At 39.6% G+C, this 20,625-nt stretch overlaps 1 protein-coding gene across 2 annotated transcripts in view; it reads left to right on the plus strand.

Annotated features, from left to right (window-relative positions):
• Window positions 1–20,625, plus strand: part of LOC126345561 (trichohyalin-like) — a 77,422-nt gene that overhangs the window by 20,539 nt on the left and 36,258 nt on the right. For both annotated transcript variants that reach the window (XM_050002112.1, XM_050002111.1), the window contains exons 3-4: window positions 7,029–7,223; window positions 9,358–9,533. In XM_050002112.1, the coding sequence (XP_049858069.1) occupies window positions 7,029–7,223; window positions 9,358–9,533 (371 nt within the window). The remainder of the gene's footprint in view (window positions 1–7,028; window positions 7,224–9,357; window positions 9,534–20,625) is intronic.

Consider the following 20,625-nt stretch of genomic DNA (forward strand, 5'->3'; position numbering starts at 1 on the left):
ACAGGCAACAGAGCATGCACAATGTTGGCACTAGTACAGTGTATATCCACCTTTCGCAGCAATGCAGGCTGCTATTCTCCCATGGAGACGATCGTAGAGATGCTGGATGTAGTCCTGTGGAACGGCTTGCCATGCCATTTCCACCTGGCGCCTCAGTTGGACCAGCGTTCGTACTGGACGTGCAGACCGCGTGAGACGACGCTTCATCCAGTCCCAAACATGCTCAATGGGGGACAGATCCGGAGATCTTGCTGGCCAGGGTAGTTGACTTACACCTTCTAGAGCACGTTGGGTGGCACGGGATACATGCGGACGTGCATTGTCCTGTTGGAACAGCAAGTTCCCTTGCCGGTCTAGGAATGGTATAACGATGGGTTCGATGACGGTTTGGATGTACCGTGCACTATTCAGTGTCCCCTCGACGATCACCAGAGGTGTACAGCCAGTGTAGGAGATCGCTCCCCACACCATGATGCCGGGTGTTGGCCCTGTGTGCCTCGGTCGTATGCAGTCCTGATTGTGGCGCTCACCTGCACGGCGCCAAACACGCATACGACCATCATTGGCACCAAGGCAGAAGCGACTCTCATCGCTGAAGACGACACGTCTCCATTCGTCCCTCCATTCACGCCTGTCGCGACACCACTGGAGGCGGGCTGCACGATGTTGGGGCGTGAGCGGAAGACGGCCTAACGGTGTGCGGGACCGTAGCCCAGCTTCATGGAGACGGTTGCGAATGGTCCTTGCCGATACCCCAGGAGCAACAGTGTCCCTAATTTGCTGGGAAGTGGCGGTGCGGCCCCCTTACGGCACTGCGTAGGATCCTACGGTCTTGGCGTGCATCCGTGCGTCGCTGCGGTCCAGTCCCAGGTCGACGGGCACGTGCACCTTCCGCCGACCACTGGCGACAACATCGATGTACTGTGGAGACCTCACGCCCCACGTGTTGAGCAATTCGGCGGTACGTCCACTCGGCCTCCCGCATGCCCACTATACGCCCTCGCTCAAAGACCGTCAACTGCACATACGGTTCACGTCCACACTGTCGCGGCATGCTACCAGTGTTAAACACTGCGATGGAGCTCCATATGCCACGGCAAACTGGCTGACACTGCCGGCGGCGGTGCACAAATGCTGTGCAGCTAGCGCCATTCGACGGCCAACACCGCGGTTCCTGAGTGTGTCCGCTGTGCCGTGCGTGTGATCATTGCTTGTACAGCCCTCTCGCAGTGTCCAGAGAAAGTATGGTGGGTCTGACACACCGGTGTCAATGTGTTCTTTTTTCCATTTCCAGGAGTGTATGTTCTTCATTTCAGTGGCTGCTTCACACACTGTACCATCTAGATCCTTCCCACCAACGCCAGTTTTTCTGAATTGTGCATGTGGGAACTCTCCCTCCACTGTATCCTATGTTCCTATAACCCTCCTGGCCCCAACCTTTGTTAGTCTAGGTCCTTCCCTGTTCTCGTTCCAATGCTACACACCCCTCTATTCCACTGACCCACCCGGTCTTTTTACTTTCTCCTTTTCTGCTCCCCACCAACTGCCCACCCTCTCTTCCCTGCCCTCTGTCTAACCTCCCTATTGCACCTAACTGTCCTACCCTTTCTCCACCTCGTCCCTGCATGCCCCCCCAGCAGCTCTTTCTCGTCATCCGCCCTTAGGCTGCTATCACACTAGATTCTCCTATACACCTGAAGGCTTTTCCAAAATGATCTTTACAACTTTGATCATGTATATTTCTGAAACAGAAATGGGTAGGAAGGTACAGACACTGTCTGTCAACCCCCCCCCCCCCCTCCCCCCTCCTCCATGTTAGTTATTGACTGGCCACCATCTAGCATTTGGCACAATGTATGGAATGGTTGTACAGACCAAATCTGACACCCATGTCCTGCAGAACCCCGTTACAGTTTTTTTTAAAGGGGCAGAGGAGGGGAGAGCCTGCAGGAACTGTGAGTTCGCATCAGAGCAGCAACAACACAGGTTAACGAGGAAGCATTAGGCCAGACATGGAACTGAAATATTTTTTAGATATCCTGTGTGCTACAGATGGCGCATAAATTTAAGGTAACCATCCGTCTCCTCCCTCTCCCTCTTTTGTGACAGTCATGATTTTTCTAGCTCTATCCTGAATATTTTCAAAAGTAATTCAGGACAGTTACTCATTCTGGATTTAATAATTGTGAAACAATTCACCCAAATTAGATGTTCATATCACCTGTATCAGTATGCTGCTACTGAAAGGGTATTTTCCCAAGTAAGTAATGTATGGAGTAGTGACAAAACAAAGCTTGTTATAGAAACTACTAAAGCAGATTTAATGAGACTTCCTGGCAGATTAAAATGGTGTGCCGGACCAAGACTTGAACTCGGGACCTTTGCCTTTTGTGGGCAAGTGCTCTACCAACTGAGCTACCCAAGCATGACTCACGACCCTTCCTCTCATCTTCGATTCTGCCAGTACCTCGTCTCCTACCTTCCATACTTCACAGAAGCTCTTCTGCGAACCTTGCAGGCTGTGGGTAAGCCATGTCTCCACAATATCCTTTCTTCTGGGAGTGCTAGTTCTGCAAGTTTCACAGAAGAGCTCCTGTGAAGTTTGGAAGGTAGGAGACGAGATACTGGCAGAATTGATGCTATGAGGATAGGTCGTGAGTCGTGCTTGGGTAGCTCAATTGGTAGAGCACTTGCAAGGTCCCAAATTCAAGTCTCACTCCGGCACACAGTTTTAATCTACCAAGGAGTTTCATATCAGCGCACACTCCGCTGCAGAGTGAAAACCTCATTCTGGAGATTTAATGAGTGTAGATGGAATTATGACGAAACTTGCATTGAATGTTTACATATGCTGTTGAAGAAAATTTACAGCATCGATAAATACTGCATATCTGCTTACACTTCTTCAACTTACAAGATACCAATAAAATATAAATTAATATGTTTTTTGTGACAAAGTAAGAGGATAGTTTGCATTAATTACATTTCATTAAGACTTTTTTGCAATATGTAAATATGTTAATGTGCCGCAATTTGGTTGAAAATATCATTGCCTTAACACAGTAAACTGTGTTAAGCAGATACTAGAACCTTAGGTGTGTATAAACATTATGTTGCAAGCTGCACATTTCTACCTCTCCCCATTTCTGAAAAATGTGATTAGAGTTGTAAAGATCATTTTTAAACATCGTGTATTTTCCATACTTTTTTACTGAGACAGTGAGAAGCTGCTGAATATTGGCAATAACATGTACCATGACACTGTCCTGTCCACCAGACAACTGGATATTTTAAAGCTCATTTCCTTCTACTCATTGAGCTGTATTAAAACCGACTTAATTTACATTCATATTCCTTATAGCAATTGAGTACTATGTTTGAACATGAATATCTTCACAATGCACTTTCACAAATCCTTGTTACCTTTGTGTGTAATTTATGTCTGCTGATCAGTAGGAGGTGAGCACCCACTGACATTGTCAGCACTGAAACACAAGCGAGGGAGCTTTACCCCTCTCATGCCCCACTTTCCGAGGGCCATTGGCCAACTTATCGTTTACAGGCTGCATGTGTCTGGGAAAATAATCCTATTTAACTCAGATGGCTGGGATTTTCGAAGTTTTTGTCTGGGGTCATCAATATAAATGATGGCAGGCCTACCCCAGTGATATGTGAGCTTAATTAGCTAAGCATTAATGGCACCTGGAACAAGAGCACTCATGCTGTAGCATTATAGGGGGCTGGGGGGAGGAGATGAAGTAACTTCACCATACCCCCTGAGAGATGTTTTTGCTTACCCCTGGGGTAGAGCTACCATCTGGTGGCGTAATATAGCACTGCTTGAGTTCAGCTAATGAAACTATTGCAGGCTGGCTTCACTCAGAAGGAGGTCAGTCAGATATAACACTAAAGGGTGCTTTCACTTGAAAGAAAGAATACGTGGTTCAACTGACAGGAAACCTACTAACTGTTTTCACTCGAGAAGAAAGAATGAAAAATTCAGTTGCTTACTCCCACAGACTGCTTTAAAAAAATGATAAATAAAATAATAATAATTATTATTATAATCATCCTACTGGCACATAAAACTACAACTGACTGATTTTATTGTTTCCATCCGGCTACTCTCACATACTAGTTTCACTCAAAAGAATGGAGAGTAGTCCAACTGACTGAATCAGTTGTTTTCATTCAGTTGCCCCCACAGACTAGTTTCACTTCAAAGAATAAATGAATAATTCAACTGATGCATAAAACTACAACCAAATGAGTTGTTTGTTTTCCAACAACCAGATTAGTGTTTTGTTTTCATCCAGTTTTTCCCATCACTATTGAGCCCTACTGGGTGAGAAGCTCGACCCAATAGTATTAACTTTGCATTCCATATTTATGTCAGTCTCAAATAGATGTTCACACTTCTCAATTTCTATATCACTGCTTGGCATGATGCAGAACTGTTTCTTTGTGACAAAAATTTCGTTTCTTCCTATAAATACCAGTGCCTTATAGTGTGCCAGATGAGAACTTAATTTACAGAATGTGCTTGGTTCACACAGCTCCCATCTTATTGTAATCTGAGAATTAATGTACATGTCTTTCACTCCTTAAATTCATCCTCCATACCAAGTCCAGAAACAGATTTACCATACCTTGTCTCCCTGGTCACCTATCATTTCCGCATATCCTTGGTTGGGCCACATAGGAGCACCGCTCCTTTGATTCAGTACCGCTCAATAACTTTTTCGACTTCCTCTTTTGTGCCTTGAAATGAGAAATATCCTCACCACCCCTCCCTCAACTGCATTCCACTGCCTGCATAACCTACACAGTATCTGTCTTCATTTCTGTTCCATTCTTGCTCCCAACCTGTTACCCCAAGGCTCTTATCCCTGCAGTAGACCCAGATGCAAGACCTCTCCTGTATGTCCTCTTACTACCACCTAATCCACTGTCACAGACATCTCTTACTGCATCAAAGTCAGAGCTACCTGAGAAAGCAGCCATGTGATCAGCCAATTTAGCTGCAACCACTGTACTGTATTCCACATGTACATGACAACCAACACTTTATCTGTCAGGATGATTTGCCACTTCCAACCCATGGCCAAGAGGCAGCTGGACCACCCTGTTGCTAAGGATGCTGCCCAACATGATTAGCTCGACTTCGACTGCTTCACAACCTTTGCAATCTTTCCAGCAACTTCAGCTTTTCTGAAATGCATAGGTGGGAAATCTCCCTGCAACATATCCTTCATTCCTGTTATCCCTTGTCCTTGTCTTTCAGTAGTCCCCACCCTCCACCTTCGTATCCCCTTACTTGTTCCCTCTCTGACACACAATGTATGTCCTGCCAGTGCCTGCGTAATCCTTTCCCCTTCTCTATCTCTCTCCCTTGCCCTGCCCCACTGCCCTATCCCTATACCCACTATCCTGAACCCACCACTTCCCTGCATACTTCTGCAAAAAGCACAGGCATCTTTCCCCTCCCCTGTTCTGTATCCCTCCCTGCCCCAAACCTCTTTGAATCCCCACAACCCATCCCAGCAAAGATTGCTGCTCACCTCAGATGCACTTGCAGTCAAAACCTAGTACCCAGAGGTGACAGTGATCATATGTGTGTGACTTGTACTTGCACGAATGTGTAAGTGTTTTGTTGTGTACTTCTTATGGATTTAGACTGATAACTGAATAATATCAAGCAGTCTTTTTCATTGTGCACCTGTCAGCCACTCAGTGCCTCCTCTATGTGGTGAGTAGCATCTGTCCTTTCATATTTTTGTTATTCTTTCGACTTATGTCAGTGTCAGTACTTACCTCATCTGTCTGTATAGTTTCAACAAGCCCTTCCTTTCTCTTTTCATTGCTTTAAATATCAAAGGTCCTCAGATTTCAACCTTTGATCTCAGTGGATGCCTTGAATAGTGTAAGCCTAATGCCGGAGTGGTTCTTTTGTAAAGGACATAGGTGATTTCCTTCCCAATACTTTTCAAATCTCAGTATGTGCTTAGTCTCTAATGATATTGGCATGTGTGTATTATTAAATCATAGTCATCCTTATATTCCTCTCATTTTGTTCTTGATTTTCCCAACACTTTTCCTACTGTGCCTCTCTAACATGGGGTTCTGGACAATTTTCATAATTAGCCCTTGAATAATCATGTTTGTGAATCACTTTCCTATTCCTTATCAGTTGTATAAAGGCAAGATCAGTTTCATTACAGAAACTAACTTGAAACCTTTCAGTTTTCGATTTTCTGTTGCAACCAGTTCCTCAGTGATTGTGCAGACATTTTGTCTACTGTGTGATAATCCAACTGCTCATCACACATTTAGTTTGACAGCAAGCAGATGTTATTGAGTGAATGGTGCTGATGAATTATTGAAAAATCCAATTCCAATAGCTGGGAATAAAATTTCCAACCTAGGGATAGCCAGTAGCCTCAAGTTACATTGATAAAAATGTGTTATTCATGACACTCATTCTTTTGATATACATCATTTTCTTGAGAAAATGGTCACTCATGCACCTCATGGTTATGTGGAGAGTTGTGATCAACCAGAATATTGGTTTTTGATACACAAACTAAATTAAGATTTTTGTAGAAGGATATACTCTTGTTTATCAAAGCAATTGTTAATCCCAGAAAAGAGCACCAATTACTTTTACAACATTTATGTCATCGTTAATCTGTGTGGCTGATTGGTCAGTGTGTCTGACTACCATCTGGATTATCTGGCTTTATTTCTTGGTCCCGACATGGATTCTTCCTTGGAAAGAGGATTAGTGCAGGGTGCATCCAAGCCTTTTGACATGGCTAGGGTTGAGCTAGGCCCACGCCTCTCTATACCTATGCTATGTGTCATGTTAGGGAAGAGAATCACACTGCAATTGTTTGATGTTGTGATGTTCTTGAGGCTTGATTGTGGAGTTCCTTTTTCCTTTCATTCCATTGTGTTAAAAAAGTCATCATTTCCAAAGAAAACTGTGCAAGAGTAATTTTGATTTGATATAATCATCTTTATTTCAGGGAATGAATATCCAGCAGTTGTTGAGTTTGCACAGTTTCAAAGGATACCCAAAAAACGTCAGGGGAAAAAGAGAGATCTAAAAGCAGGTACATTAAAAGATGATCCTGAATATATTGCATTTTTGGAAACACTAAGAGAGAAAAAGGAAGCCAACTCATCAAAGCAGACTATTGATGTGGTTGTACCTCCAGACAGTAAGTAAACCTCTTATTTGAAGAGAATTTAATTACTTTTCTGCCTTATTGCAATGTGTCTATACTTAGAATATTCTGTCCCAAAAGTGTATAAATACATTTACTGTCTGTTCATCCAAGATTTTATTTTCATTGGCATTATCACATAAAAATGAATCCTTCTCCTCAGACAATGTTAAGGAGAGCATAAGAACTGGACAGGACACTGTTCCTTTACTAGCTGTAGTTTGACACTGCATCGATGTTGGCTTAATGAGAAGATAGTTTGAGATAATTTATGAGAAGCAAGCAATATGTGATGTGTTTTTTGTGTCAAAATTGAAATCTTGTACATATTGTGAAATAATGTTAACATAAGGGAATGCAGCCAGGTGACGTCTTCGACAACTGCTGATATTTCGATAGGTGTGCACCCATTCCTTGCTGCATTTGTGTCGTCCAATATGACTGGATGTGCACCTGTCAAAATACTGGTGGTTATTGAAGGCATCATCAAGCTGTATTCCCATAAGTTATATTAACTATTTAGTGTTGTTCACAGCTTGTTTGCTGTTCTCCATCATTTCTTGGAATACATAGTTCAAGTTGAGTTATGGTTGATTTTAACGGCAAAGTTCAGCTTAAATTTTTGCCACCAAAGCGACTGTGTTTTACAATCTACAGAAGCTGCCTCTAGTTCCCTGCTACCACTTTTTAAATATATTTCATGCCCTGATATTATTCTATTACTGGGATGTGAAGGGCTACAGCCAGTTCAAGATGATGAAATGTGTGTGCTATTCCCTAATGGGTTTTTTAAAATCGAATGTTGACAGATCTTCTTGAAGTCCCAGCATACCTCTAGGCAAGCATTGCCAAAACTGCTTCACAAAACACAGATATAACAGCTTAACTTTTATTTCTCATCTCAGCTTACACAGTGACCAGTGAGAAAATACTTTCACTGTGTTCTACTTAGTAATATGAGTTTAGCAGAGTTCTTACAAGAACACAATTTTGTAGCAACAGCTGGAACTGGAGGTACTGTATAGAAATAGCAAGGGAACTGAAAGAGTTATTAGCTCACTGAGGCATATGGATTCATGTGTTTTCAGTCACATACCATGTAGCATAGTGAAAATTTTTACACTCTGCATTAGCTTGGGACTTAGTTACTTGGGTTACACATCCTTCTTATCAGATCTTTTACTAGATACACTGAAATAGTTAGTGGTGAGACCTCTACATTGTATAGAAGAAACATATGAAATCAATAACTAAATTGCAATATAATTGTTATTCAAGTTCTCAAAAATGCTCAAAAAGGCAATTCACAGTAGAGTACTATACCTTTTACTCAGCACACAGCTACTGTATTAATGTTAATGTTTCAGTGTGAATCAGCCTTTATTTGGTCTGGAAATATTGAACCTACTTATACCATACATCTACTTTGACCCATTACATCTTAAAAATAAACAATAAGTATAGGAGCAAAATAAATATTGTCATCGTTATTTCATGTTTAAAAGCAGAAGTCTTGTATTGATACGCTCAAATGGCCCTATCCCTTTGATCTATAGTCAAGACAGCATAAGAAGAGTCCTGACACAGCTTGCAACACTGTTGCCAGCTTTCAACTACAAAGTGCTAATGATTTTCGACATAAACACTAGCTATTTACAGAGTTGTGACAACACTGAGGCTTTGCCATAGAGATGTTTACAAAATCACGTTACATTATCTGAAGAGGTAGACACGCGAAGCAGCTGCACCCAGTCCACTGCAATTGTCAGGGGTCAGCTTATGCCGACTCACCTATAGTACTGTATTTCCTTTTTGTATGGCTGATGTATCTGTTCAGTTATCCAGTTGAAATAAAAGTAAGTTTTTAGTAATGTTACGTTGTTTGCATCTCATTGTTTCTTTCTCAGTCTTTATGATGATAAATGTAATTCTGTGTGTGGTACATCTTATGGGTAATAATAGATGATAATTTTCTTCATGGCCATTATGATGACCTTTATGTGCTTTTTGATGTCAGATATGTTTCAGAATGTGATAGATGTTCATTGTTCTTGTATATTGCATGGGCAAAAAATTAGGTTTTTGTACAACTAATGTATTGAAGTAAAACTTCAGTAAAACTTAACAGAGCCAGCACCTAAAATAACAACAACTCCTCTACTGGAATACATTAAACAGAGGCGAGCAGAGCAGCAGAAGTTACGTGATGAGAAACGAGAAGAAAGGCGCAGGAAGGAAATGGAACGTAAGAGAATTAAGGATGAAGAAAAAAAACGACGGAAAGATGGAGAGTCAGTTTTGAAAGTGAGTATTTTCTTGTAACTAAAACAGATTTACACAGTGTGGGGCAGAAGAAACGTGCTGTTTTGAAACATGTGCACTTGGTTTATCTAAAAAGAAAGAAAAAAAATACAGATGTACATACACAGAAAGTAAGATATGTTCATGTAGCTTGAACTGGAACACTGTGAGTTATTTATAAATGATAAAATTAAGATATCATCAGTCATTAAGAGACACAAATTCATAACCATTGTGCAAAATTATCTATTGATCACTCTTAATGTTTGCACTGGTGCTTCCACCAGGTCCTGAATAACAACATTTTTTTTAGTCTCCTACTCTTTGTGGTTTTGCTTGTGCTGCATACATCCTAACTTTCAGATTACCTCTTGAGTATAAATAATGAACTTAATCTGGTATGTGTTAGAATCATGCACATCTGTTGATTATCGTTTGGGAGAATGTGTACTGTATCTCCATCCTCTGTGATCTTTGTGTATATTGCTGCACTGTTCCATTGGGGGAAAAAAGAACAGAAAAAAACGTGTTTACACAAAGTCTATAGCATGTGGATGAAACTGTTAAAAAAACAGCCACCTCTTCAAACCGTACTGCAGGATTATCCTAATTTGTGACCTGCTGCATCATATTGTCACCTTGGGGCTATGAAGATGTCATTGGTGTAGCTGTTGTGGGTTACAAGTCTGTTTATTCTCTGCACAAGTCAGGTGAATATTTGCTTTGTCACTAATTATCAGTAAGGTATTATTCCATTTAAAGTGGTGAGCAAAATTCTTTATGTAATTCAGTGGCCTTCAACTACACGTGGAAGTGCAATTCACTGTATGTGCACTTCTACCTACTTTAGGGACCACCCTGACATGTATAAAGCCACAGAATGTTGCCATGCATAACGCTACAGTTAGAATTCTCACTGCTTGTACTTGCTTGGATTTTCATTGCTTTATGTAAAGCAGTGTAGTTTCCACTCTTGTCTCATTTTTTGTACTTTGGAGCAAATCTGCCAATTGTAGTAGCATGTTGCAGTCTGCTGTCACTCTTACTGGGTAGCATTGAAGTACTGTCTGAAGACGATCATCACAGATTCACTTTTTTTCAGGGAGAAACTGCTATTCTCTAAACGCACAGTATTTACTGAGCTAAAACATCAGTGTCTACAGCGGTGGTTGCTGGACAGGAATGACTATTGCACCCTTTTTCTTCCAGTGCTCTACCCATTGGAAAAACCTGTACTTTCTCTGCCTCACCTTGTAATGTGTTAGCGAAAATTATGAAAGATTGGTATTGATGCGTACTGTACTGAGCATATCAAATGTGAGTGAAGACAGCGATGGGAAGTAGCTTTCACATAGAATTTAGTTTTGCTACTGTTCCACGTGTAAATGGACACTGAATTTTACAGTCCGAATTGAATTTCAACTTAGCAAGTTGCTAAACGTAGCAGCTGGTGGGGAAAAAACATATACATTATTAAAAGCACTTATTGAAATAAGTTATAGATTGTCTATAGGTGGGTACCATATACTTGGACAAAATGCAAATTATGACTAAATGATTGGTAACTCTGTCATGAGTAATTCCTTGCAATGTTTTCAGTGATTGTTTTTGAATGGAATATGTCAGGATTATGTTTTCTTAATAGCTTCTTCATTGTAATTCTTATGAATAAAGAGCAAATTATTAATCCTTTGAATGTTATGGTGTGTCACATCTGACACATACACCATTTCACGTGTGCTGTAGGTATTTTTGGTGGTATATATGCATTTAGATGTGCCATATCATTCAACTCTGAGCACTGTGGCACTTTGGGTATCTTAAGATATGCTGCTGTACTGGTACCTATGTACTGTGAACACATTAACAAGCAACTTCAAATATCTATCAACCCTCCCCCCTTGGCCTTGTCGCCCCTGTCCACCTGCCCCCAGTAAATGTTCAAAGTTTGGGCTGCTTAATTGAGGTGTATACTAACATTTAATCTTGTGGTCTCTGTATGGTTAAAATGAGTTACATATTTACATAAAAAATTAAACTTTGCTATTGTTGTGCAGAGGACAAACTCCTGGAAAGTCACTGTAGGAAACAATAAGATGAACTTAATGACAGTTCTACAGAATCTCAGAGTACCAATCCTGAGCCATTTACATCAGTATACCACACACCAATATGCCCTTTCTATGAGAGATTTAGCTGATTTTTATTCAGAATCTCAAGAGCCTAGAAGTGGTATTGAAATAATGTTGAGAAGAGAATTTTATACCATCAGGCTTAATTGAGAAAAATAACTTATTTACACCTATTTATGCATGTGTGTGATGGTTACTGTTAGAATGCATATGTTAATTAGAGAATGATTCATGCAGCATCTTTTTATTAATGATCTTTCTGACAGATGATCTGATGGAATTTTTTTCAGACAATTCCCTTCCATGGCTTGTGTGGGAAATTTGAAAATTAGTGGTTATCAGCAGAGATACTTTCAAACATTCCACTTTTCAACAAAATTTTGTCCCAAGACCTTCTATAAAGTCAGATAAGTTTTCACTTCAATGATAATTTCACCAGTACCAGAGAAAATAGTTTATTCCAAATTTAGAATATCTCTGATAAAGACTGAAGAGCTATCTGCAGTAGTTTTCAACACATCAAAACTCTGCAGTGATAAAAGTATGTTGTTCAAAGGTCAGATAGACTTCGTTCATTTATTCCATGCAAATAAAAGAGGTTTATGTTTATGATATTTGGCCTTAAGGCTAAATTTCCCAGATTCCATTGTATACACAGTCACAACAATGGAAATGCAGTTCTACAGTTTGGGAAAAAGTAATGAAATAATTGCAACATTTAGACCTATTTTGAATTGGACAAGCTCTTTATTGGCAAGTAGTATTCAAACTCAGATGTGGCCCACTAGCTTCACACTCACATGTGGTACTGTTCATGAGAATAGATGCAATATGCCAAAACTACAAGAGAACTGATGTCAACTAATATGATGCATTCCATAAAGTGGTTTGACAAAAGAGAAGTACAGTGTTGTCTTTTATTCCACAGAAATTGTTAGGATGGAAAAGACTGACAGGAATATTGATAAAAAGATCAATAGACTGTAATGTTTTTATAGATTGCAACTTGAGTATTGATGTAGGTGGCTGATTCGACGTGCTGTGGGGGTTACATTGACTGATCACGAAATGATGTAACATTTCTTTTCCGTGTTGTGCTTCTGTGTGTCCTCAATGCTCATGCTTATGCTTTCGCAGGGCAAAGAAATATCAATAGCAATTTTCATCATTCTTTGGCAAGATAACTTTTAGAAATTTGTTCCCTAGAGCAGCCGTTTGTTGGAAGGTTTTTAGAAATGTTATTTTAAATGGAAACACCATGAGATGTATGTTACTGGGCACAAATACAGTTCTTTCAGCAGTGTACCAAGAAACCACATAGGCATGAATAACTTACAATTTGCTACTATGTGTTTGCTCTGCCTTTTGACCATATTTCATTTCACCGACAAGTACTGACAATTTTTTGTAAAACGAAAAGAAAATTAACATCAAAATAAGTTTTTAACTTGACCCATTTTATAAACGAAGAAGGATGAAATATACATACAGTGATATAAAAGTATTAGAACACTTAAAATATTTGACTTTAAAACTTCCCTGCAGCTGAAAAGTTTTACACTGACAAAAAACATTCCAGGCATTTCATATGTTGTAATATCAATTTTATGTGCGGTGTTCATAAAATGTGTGGCATAGTGTATAATAAGTCAGCTAAACAAAAATTATAAATATTGATTTTGTTGTACAAAAGTTATTCCCACACAAACAGCGTTTTGATTATTAGCCTCTTAAGGTTGCCCAGTCAAAATATATTCTGAGTGTTTGCTCAAAATGCTATTTTGTAAAAAACAGACATTTTGAGTCGATAGCTGCGTACAAAATATAGGTTGATTCTTACACAGAAGGTTATAGCAACCAGCCACTTTTTTAAAATGTTATCTATCTATTTATTTATTTAAACAGCTCGTTACTGGTTTTGAAACTATAGGCTCATTTTTAGACAGCTAGTTCACGTTTTACATTAGATTGCGTGTTTTGTTTCTCCACCTGATGAAACTTCCTTGGGGTGGTGATGCCTTACAACCAAAAGATGATGTGAGACAACATCTTTTTAATTGTAATTGTGCCTCATGATGATTTTAAGTGTTGTAAAAGTTATTATTATTAAATGGAAGATGTTTTGGTTATTTACAATGAAGACGCCATGCCATTACATTCCAGTGCCGGTTGTTTATTATCTTGCAGCATCGAAAACTGTATAATGCACTTTTTTGTGTATTATACAGTTTTTGATGCTGCAAGATGATAAGCAACCTGCACAGGAACATAGTGTCACAGATTCTCCATTGTAAGTAACCAAAACAACTTTCATTTAATAAAAATAATAATTTGTTTACAACACTTAAAATCGTCATGAGGCACAACTGCAATCAAAAAGACGTTGCCGCACATTTTGTTTCGGTTGTAGGACATCACCACCCCAAGGAAGTTTCATCAGCTGGGGAAACAAAAGACGAAATCTAATGTAAAACGTTAATTAGACATCTGAAGATGACCCTATCGGTTCAAAATCAGTAACAGCACTACTGTTTAAATAAATAAATAACACTGTAAAAAGTGGCTGGTTGCTGTAACCTTGTGTGTAAGAGGCAACCTATATTTTGCTCAGAATACATATGTACACTTTTAAAGAGAGTTTATGCACACAGACATCTCGGTCTTTAAGGCAGTCTGTATACCTATTACTATACTAACATTATCAAATGGGAGATGTTCAATATTTTGGATTCTTAGACATCTGTGTTACATGTTACATACAAAAAACTGAAAATAAGCATCAGATCATCAAAGGAAGTTGAGCTGCAGTACCTGGTGGCCAAGAAATAATTTGAGATGTGTTGATTAACCTCTAAACACTTGTGTTGTTATTATACTGTGTATTTGTACATTTTTATGGTATACTGAATAATCCATTGAATTTAAGGTGTGTAGCCCCACAGATTCCAACCCTTCAGTTGATAGTTCAACAAAATATCTTCCGGTCATCGTTAAAGTGACCTGAGAGGTTGACAACACAGTACCATAAATGGTTTTATATGCAATACCGTGGAGTACTACACAGCCAAGTTTACAACACAAATTCTAGTCAGTGGCAAAGATGTACACCTTGCAGATGTGTAGACCCTCCCCAGTAGCAGATGGATAAAGCACTCAGGTGGTTGAATCCTTTATCAATTTATCTTCATTGATGGCAACACCATAGCAACTTCTCTCTGTTTTAATTATAGCAGGGGCCAGACTTTAAGCCATGTCCAAATGAAAATGTCTATTGCAATTTATTAAATGTTTTAAAAATTGTATCCCTGTGGCTTCCTTAGACACTGAGTGCCAAATTGATTTGGTGGAAACTAAAATCTTCATGTCATTGTAGTCCATGTAGTAGCCATGTCTGCACAAAGTTCGCTGCTACTGACTTGTCTGGTTGAGCAAGCAGGTCTATCAATGGTATTCAAGGCGTCTAACACCAATAGTTGGTTGTGTTTGGTCAGTCTGTATTCTCTCACAAGGAATCTGGTAATACCTCCTGTTTGACGCAACAAGATATCCTTCACAGAACCAATTATAGATGCAGTCTTTATAGGAGGGTGGAAGAATACTTTTGCACAGTGTTTGCTAGGATACAACCTGCGTCTGAGGAAAGTGCACTCATTTAAGGCAGAAATGCAATTAACTTGATTTGCCCTCATATTTTTGTCTTTTTGATAGTGTATCAGTGTTTACAGTTTCACATATTTTTGGTTTCATGTGAAATGTTTTGTGAATCTGTTGGGAATATCCATTCATTTCAGAGATGCTCTTTAGGAGTAAGAACTCAAAGCTGCAGAGTGTCGTTGTCTGAAACTCGTATGTACCCTATGCACCAAAGTTTTAAGGACCCCAGCAGTTTGTGAAGGGCCATGGAAACTGCAGACATGTAAATAGAGATATGTATGTGTGTGCGGGGAAGGGGGGGGGGGGGGGGCAGAACGGAACCAATCATCCTTCTCGATTTCCAGGATGAATTAAATACTTGCGTTAATGGAATTCAGATGCCTCAAAAACTGATGAAATCCATCTTTTATGTGAGGCCATAACCACAAATGTATTATTCCTGTACCTACAGAATGTTGTTGGTTGGAGTCTTGCCAAGTTCAGTGCCTTGTCCTCAAAGTTCCAATAAGTGAATTACTCACCAGATCGGACAGAGGGCCTGTCGTGGTATTTCTATCAGTCCATTCATAAAACTCACCTTTAAATTGACAGTGAAATGACATGAACACATAATCAAAGAAGTTATTTATACCTTTGTCAAAATTCAGGCCAATAAAAAGGTAGGGCCCTCACGAACCGTACACTTTACTGAGGTGTGGTAACTCATGTGCCTGTACGATACAGGTAGCTGTACTATAGTTGCAACAACAACAGCAACAACAATGAAGGATTATCTGTGGAGACATCAGACCGACCTGTGGTTCTGTGGTTCCTGAAGAGGACAGCAGCCGTTTCAGTAGTTGCAGGAGAAATGGCTGGGTGATTGAGTGATCTGACCTTTAACATCACGCAACATGGCCTTGCTGCACTGGTACTGTGAGTGGCTGAAGGCAAGGGGAAACAAAAGCTACTACTTTTCCTGTGTCATGGAGCTCTAGCGAATGGCTTCATGATCATGGCATCCTCTTGAGTAAAATATTCTGAAGGTAAAAAAAGTGTCCAGCTAGACTCTTTTATCAGTTAGGTAGGTTAGTGAATTTAAAATGAAAACTAATAGATTGATGTTGGATTTAGTGGGAATTAACAAAGTGCGTAGAATCTCTGGCCAGCTGAGTATATGTTTTTCCAAACTAAAGCAAATATGTGCAAAACTGTTAGGGTTAAGGTACACATTAAATAAATTGGCCTCAACTGCAGATTGTGTGGTATTGGTGGGGGCAGTTATAGTGGGGGTGGGGGGAGAGAGGCGCCTCCACTGTGGGCAGTTGCTGTGTGGTAGGGGAGGTGCGGTTCAGCAGCTGAAGGTTATTCACAAGCAGAACTTGTAAGATACAACTAGCAAGTGTGCAAACAACCATGTTAACAGGTTATGCTAGTATGGTCAGTAATCCAACAAGTAAACTGTTTATTGTTAAAAACACACTGTGTTACAGGATTACACAGAAACTGCAATGGTAGCTGCAGTTTATTTTCACCTTACTTGTAAACATTGTTTCCTTTTTCTTGTTTCCATGTAGAATCATTTCATTAACCAAAACACAGTGATGTTTACAAGGTTTCACTTCTCTAAGATGCTAATGCAATTGCAGCTGTAACAAAGTCCTGAAACAATCTGTTATCAAACAAACACTCGTGGAGAAATGTGCTCAGTAACAAATGAATAACTCATCCTCAGTATAAAAATAAACTTGTAATTTCTTCACTTATGTTGTTGCAAACCCATACCAATTCTTATTTTACCAGCTGTCAATGGCCCTTAAAATAATTTCATTACTTCACTGAAAAAGATCTGAAATTTCTTATATATTGCTACTGGGTAAGGTGGTGTTATGACTAGCACACTGGACTTTCTGTGGGAGGATGACAGTTCAAATCCCTGTCTGACCACCCAGAGTTAGGTGTTCCATAAATCACTCCATGCAAATGCTGGGATGGTCCCTTTGAAAAGTGTGTAACTAATTTCTTTTTCCATCCTTTCGTAATATGAGCTTGTGCCCTGTCTCTAATAACTACGATGGCTCTGAGCACTATGGGACTTAACATCTATGGTCATCAGTCCCCTAGAACTTAGAACTACTTAAACCTAACTAACCTAAGGACATCACACAACACCCAGCCATCACAAGGCAGAGAAAATCCCTGACCCCATCGGGAATCGAACCCAGGTGTGGGAAGCGAGAACTCTACCGCACGACCACGAGATGCGGGCAAAAACTACAATGTTGAGAGGATGTTAAACTGTAATCTTCCTGCCCTCCTTCACACAGCACAGTAGATAAGAAAGTTTTGCATGTTAACTATATGGCAAAATATCCTCTGTTTGCTTGATGTCATTTGCCAAAAGCTCATTTAATGTCTTGACCCATTTATGAGGTATGAGGCATGTTATGAATATTTCACTTTCACTCTATAGTTTCTGCACGTGAGTGGAAGTAAATGCACAGCATACAATCAATTTTCTCAAGATCGGAGATAGATATAGTTCTTATATCAAGAGAAAAGGATAATTCAATATGTTTATTCCATTTGGTACGACTTTTGTGTGACCTAACATGCACCAAATGCAAACTCATAGCGAGCCCTATTTCTCATTGCAAGCTTTTCAAGTTTTGCAGAGTAGCATACTTAATCATGAAATATCACCATAACTATGAAATGATAGGCAGTTTACACCTAATGAAGCTGATGAATGAGGCTGTGCAAGGCAAGAGAATCTTTTTTTTTTTAACTGATGTAATGACGGGCCTGGAATTTCGTGGTAGGAAAATTAACAAGGAAAAATGGTATGAGTATGTGGTTTGAGGGAAAGGAATGAAGGGGAACCTGCAGATAGAATTTTGCACAGCTTAATTTAATTGTTGTTAATGCTTTGTTTAACAACCATGAAAGAAGATACAAGGGCATGTTGAAGTAACATCTCCGATTATTTTATGTGTAAACTGTTAAAGCTTTTTAAGTAAAACAAACTTAATTAACAATCTACATCTTTATTCTTTACACCATTTATTTCTCAACACAGTGTAAACTGTTAAAGCTTTTTAAATAAAACAAACTTAATTAACAATCTACATCTTTATTCTTTACATCATTTATTTCTCAACACAGTCACCGTGGCGATGGGGAAAAATGGAAATTGGATTGGACCAAGTCATGACTGTATGGAAGATGATTAAAGCCAGTGAACCCAAGGCATCAGATTGTTACAGATGTAGCAGCACTCAAGTGTGGTCTGGCATTGTCATGCTGAAGGAGGGGGTACTCCATGTGTGGACGAAGCACCCTGTTTCTCACACACCAGCATAGTTAACGTTACACAGTACCATGTTACATGCTGCAGTTCAGACCCCTCTAGCAGCAGAGAGTTGCAACTTGCATCAGCAAAGTGGGAAAGTTGACATGTAATACCTCAAATAGTATGGAGAACAGGATAAAAAATTGGATTACTTTTCTGCACACCCTTGTCATATATCTGGAAGTGACATGGCGATACCAAAAGGTTTTATATACATTACTTAATAGTTGAACAGAGATTTCAAAAACAGATTTTAAACAGAAGAGCATTTCTAGGGGATGATTTGCCTTCTCTGGCCATAATTTATTGATTATGAACTGCAGATTGAAACTGAGAAGCAGTGGAAAGGTAAGAAATTAAGGAGATGAGACCTGGATAAATTGAAAGAAACAGAGGTTGTTGAGAGTTTCAAATGGAGTGTTAGACAACGATTGATTGTGACTGCAGAAAGGGATACAGTGCAAAACAAATGAGTAGCTTTTAGAGATCAAATAGTGAAGGCAATAGAAGACAAAAAGAGCAAACATTTGACCTCAGATTAAATCCTGTAACACCATACAAGATATGGAATATAACTGGGGAAAGTTGGCAAAAGGAAGTACAGACATCAACAAATGAGACTGACAGAAAGTGAAAATCAGCTAAGCAGGAACACCTAGAGGACAAATTCAAGGCTGTGGAAACATGTTTGAATACGGAAAAAATGGATGCCATCCATAGAAAAATTAGAGAAGTGACTGTATGAATATCAAGAGCTCAGATTGAAAAGCAGGACTAAGCATATAAATGAATGATGGAAGGAATATACAGAAGGGCTAAACAAGGAAAATGAACTGGAAGACAACATTTTCGTAAGGAAACTGGAAGTAAAGGAAGCTGAGATGGGAGATATAATAATGTGAAAAGTAATGACAGAATTCTGAAAAACCTAAGTTGGAGTAAACAAAATTCCCTCGACATTATTGAGATCCTTTGGGAGGAGCCAGCCATAGTTGCAAAATACTAAAATGAATTAGTTAGGAAAGAATGAAAAAACTGGTAGAGCCAGACATCAAAGAAGATCAGTTTGGGTTCCAGAGAAATGTAGGACACAATATGTGTTTCTGACTCTGTGATTAATGTAGAAAATGGGTTAAAGAAAGGCAGAGGTACATTTATTACATTTGTAGATTTAGATAAAGATTTTGGGAATGTTGACTACAATCTTTGCAATTCTGTAGGTAGCAGGGATAAAACGCAGAGATTGCAGTTACAAGAGTGAAAGGACATGAAAGGGAAGGGGACAGAGAAGTAGCCTATCCCCGATGTTATTCGCCATGTACATTGATAAAGGTATGTAGCGAACCAAGAAGAGATTTGGAGTGGGAATTGAAGTTCTGGGAAATAATAACTTTGAGGTTTTTGTCAATGACATTGTTACTGTAGTAAAAATTCCTGGGAGATAAGTGAAACAAAAAGTATAGTATCTTGGAAGATGAATGTGAACAAAAGTAAAACAGATGTAACGTAATGTAGATCAGGTGATGCTGAGGACATCAGATTAGGAAATGAGACTAAAAATAATACGAAGTGGAATCCAAAATTTTTGGGACTGGTGCTGCCATCTGAAAAGTAGTAGTAGTAGATCTTTGCACCGCTAGCTGGCGAGAGCTGCATATCTGATGGGTCAGTGTGCGGAGTGGCATTCAGCTGGGAGGACATGTTGTGTATCCACAGTGATTTCTGTAATACTCTGTGTTTGATGTGTGGCGATTTTACGATGGATCTGCAAACAGAACAGCGTGTATGTATCAAATTCTGTGCGAATCTCGGGAAAAGTGCTATGGACACCCTTGTAATGATTCAACAAGTGTTTGGGGGACAAAGCAACAATCATCCCAGTGTAAGAGCCAGGACTCTCCAAGACCCAAAAAAGTGAGACAGGTGAAGAGGAAAGTGAAGAGCATGATCATCGTCTTCTTTGATACCAAGGGAATGG

The sequence above is a fragment of the Schistocerca gregaria genome, chromosome 1 (assembly GCF_023897955.1).
Source record: "Schistocerca gregaria isolate iqSchGreg1 chromosome 1, iqSchGreg1.2, whole genome shotgun sequence".
In the NCBI taxonomy this organism is placed as follows: domain Eukaryota; kingdom Metazoa; phylum Arthropoda; class Insecta; order Orthoptera; family Acrididae; genus Schistocerca; species Schistocerca gregaria.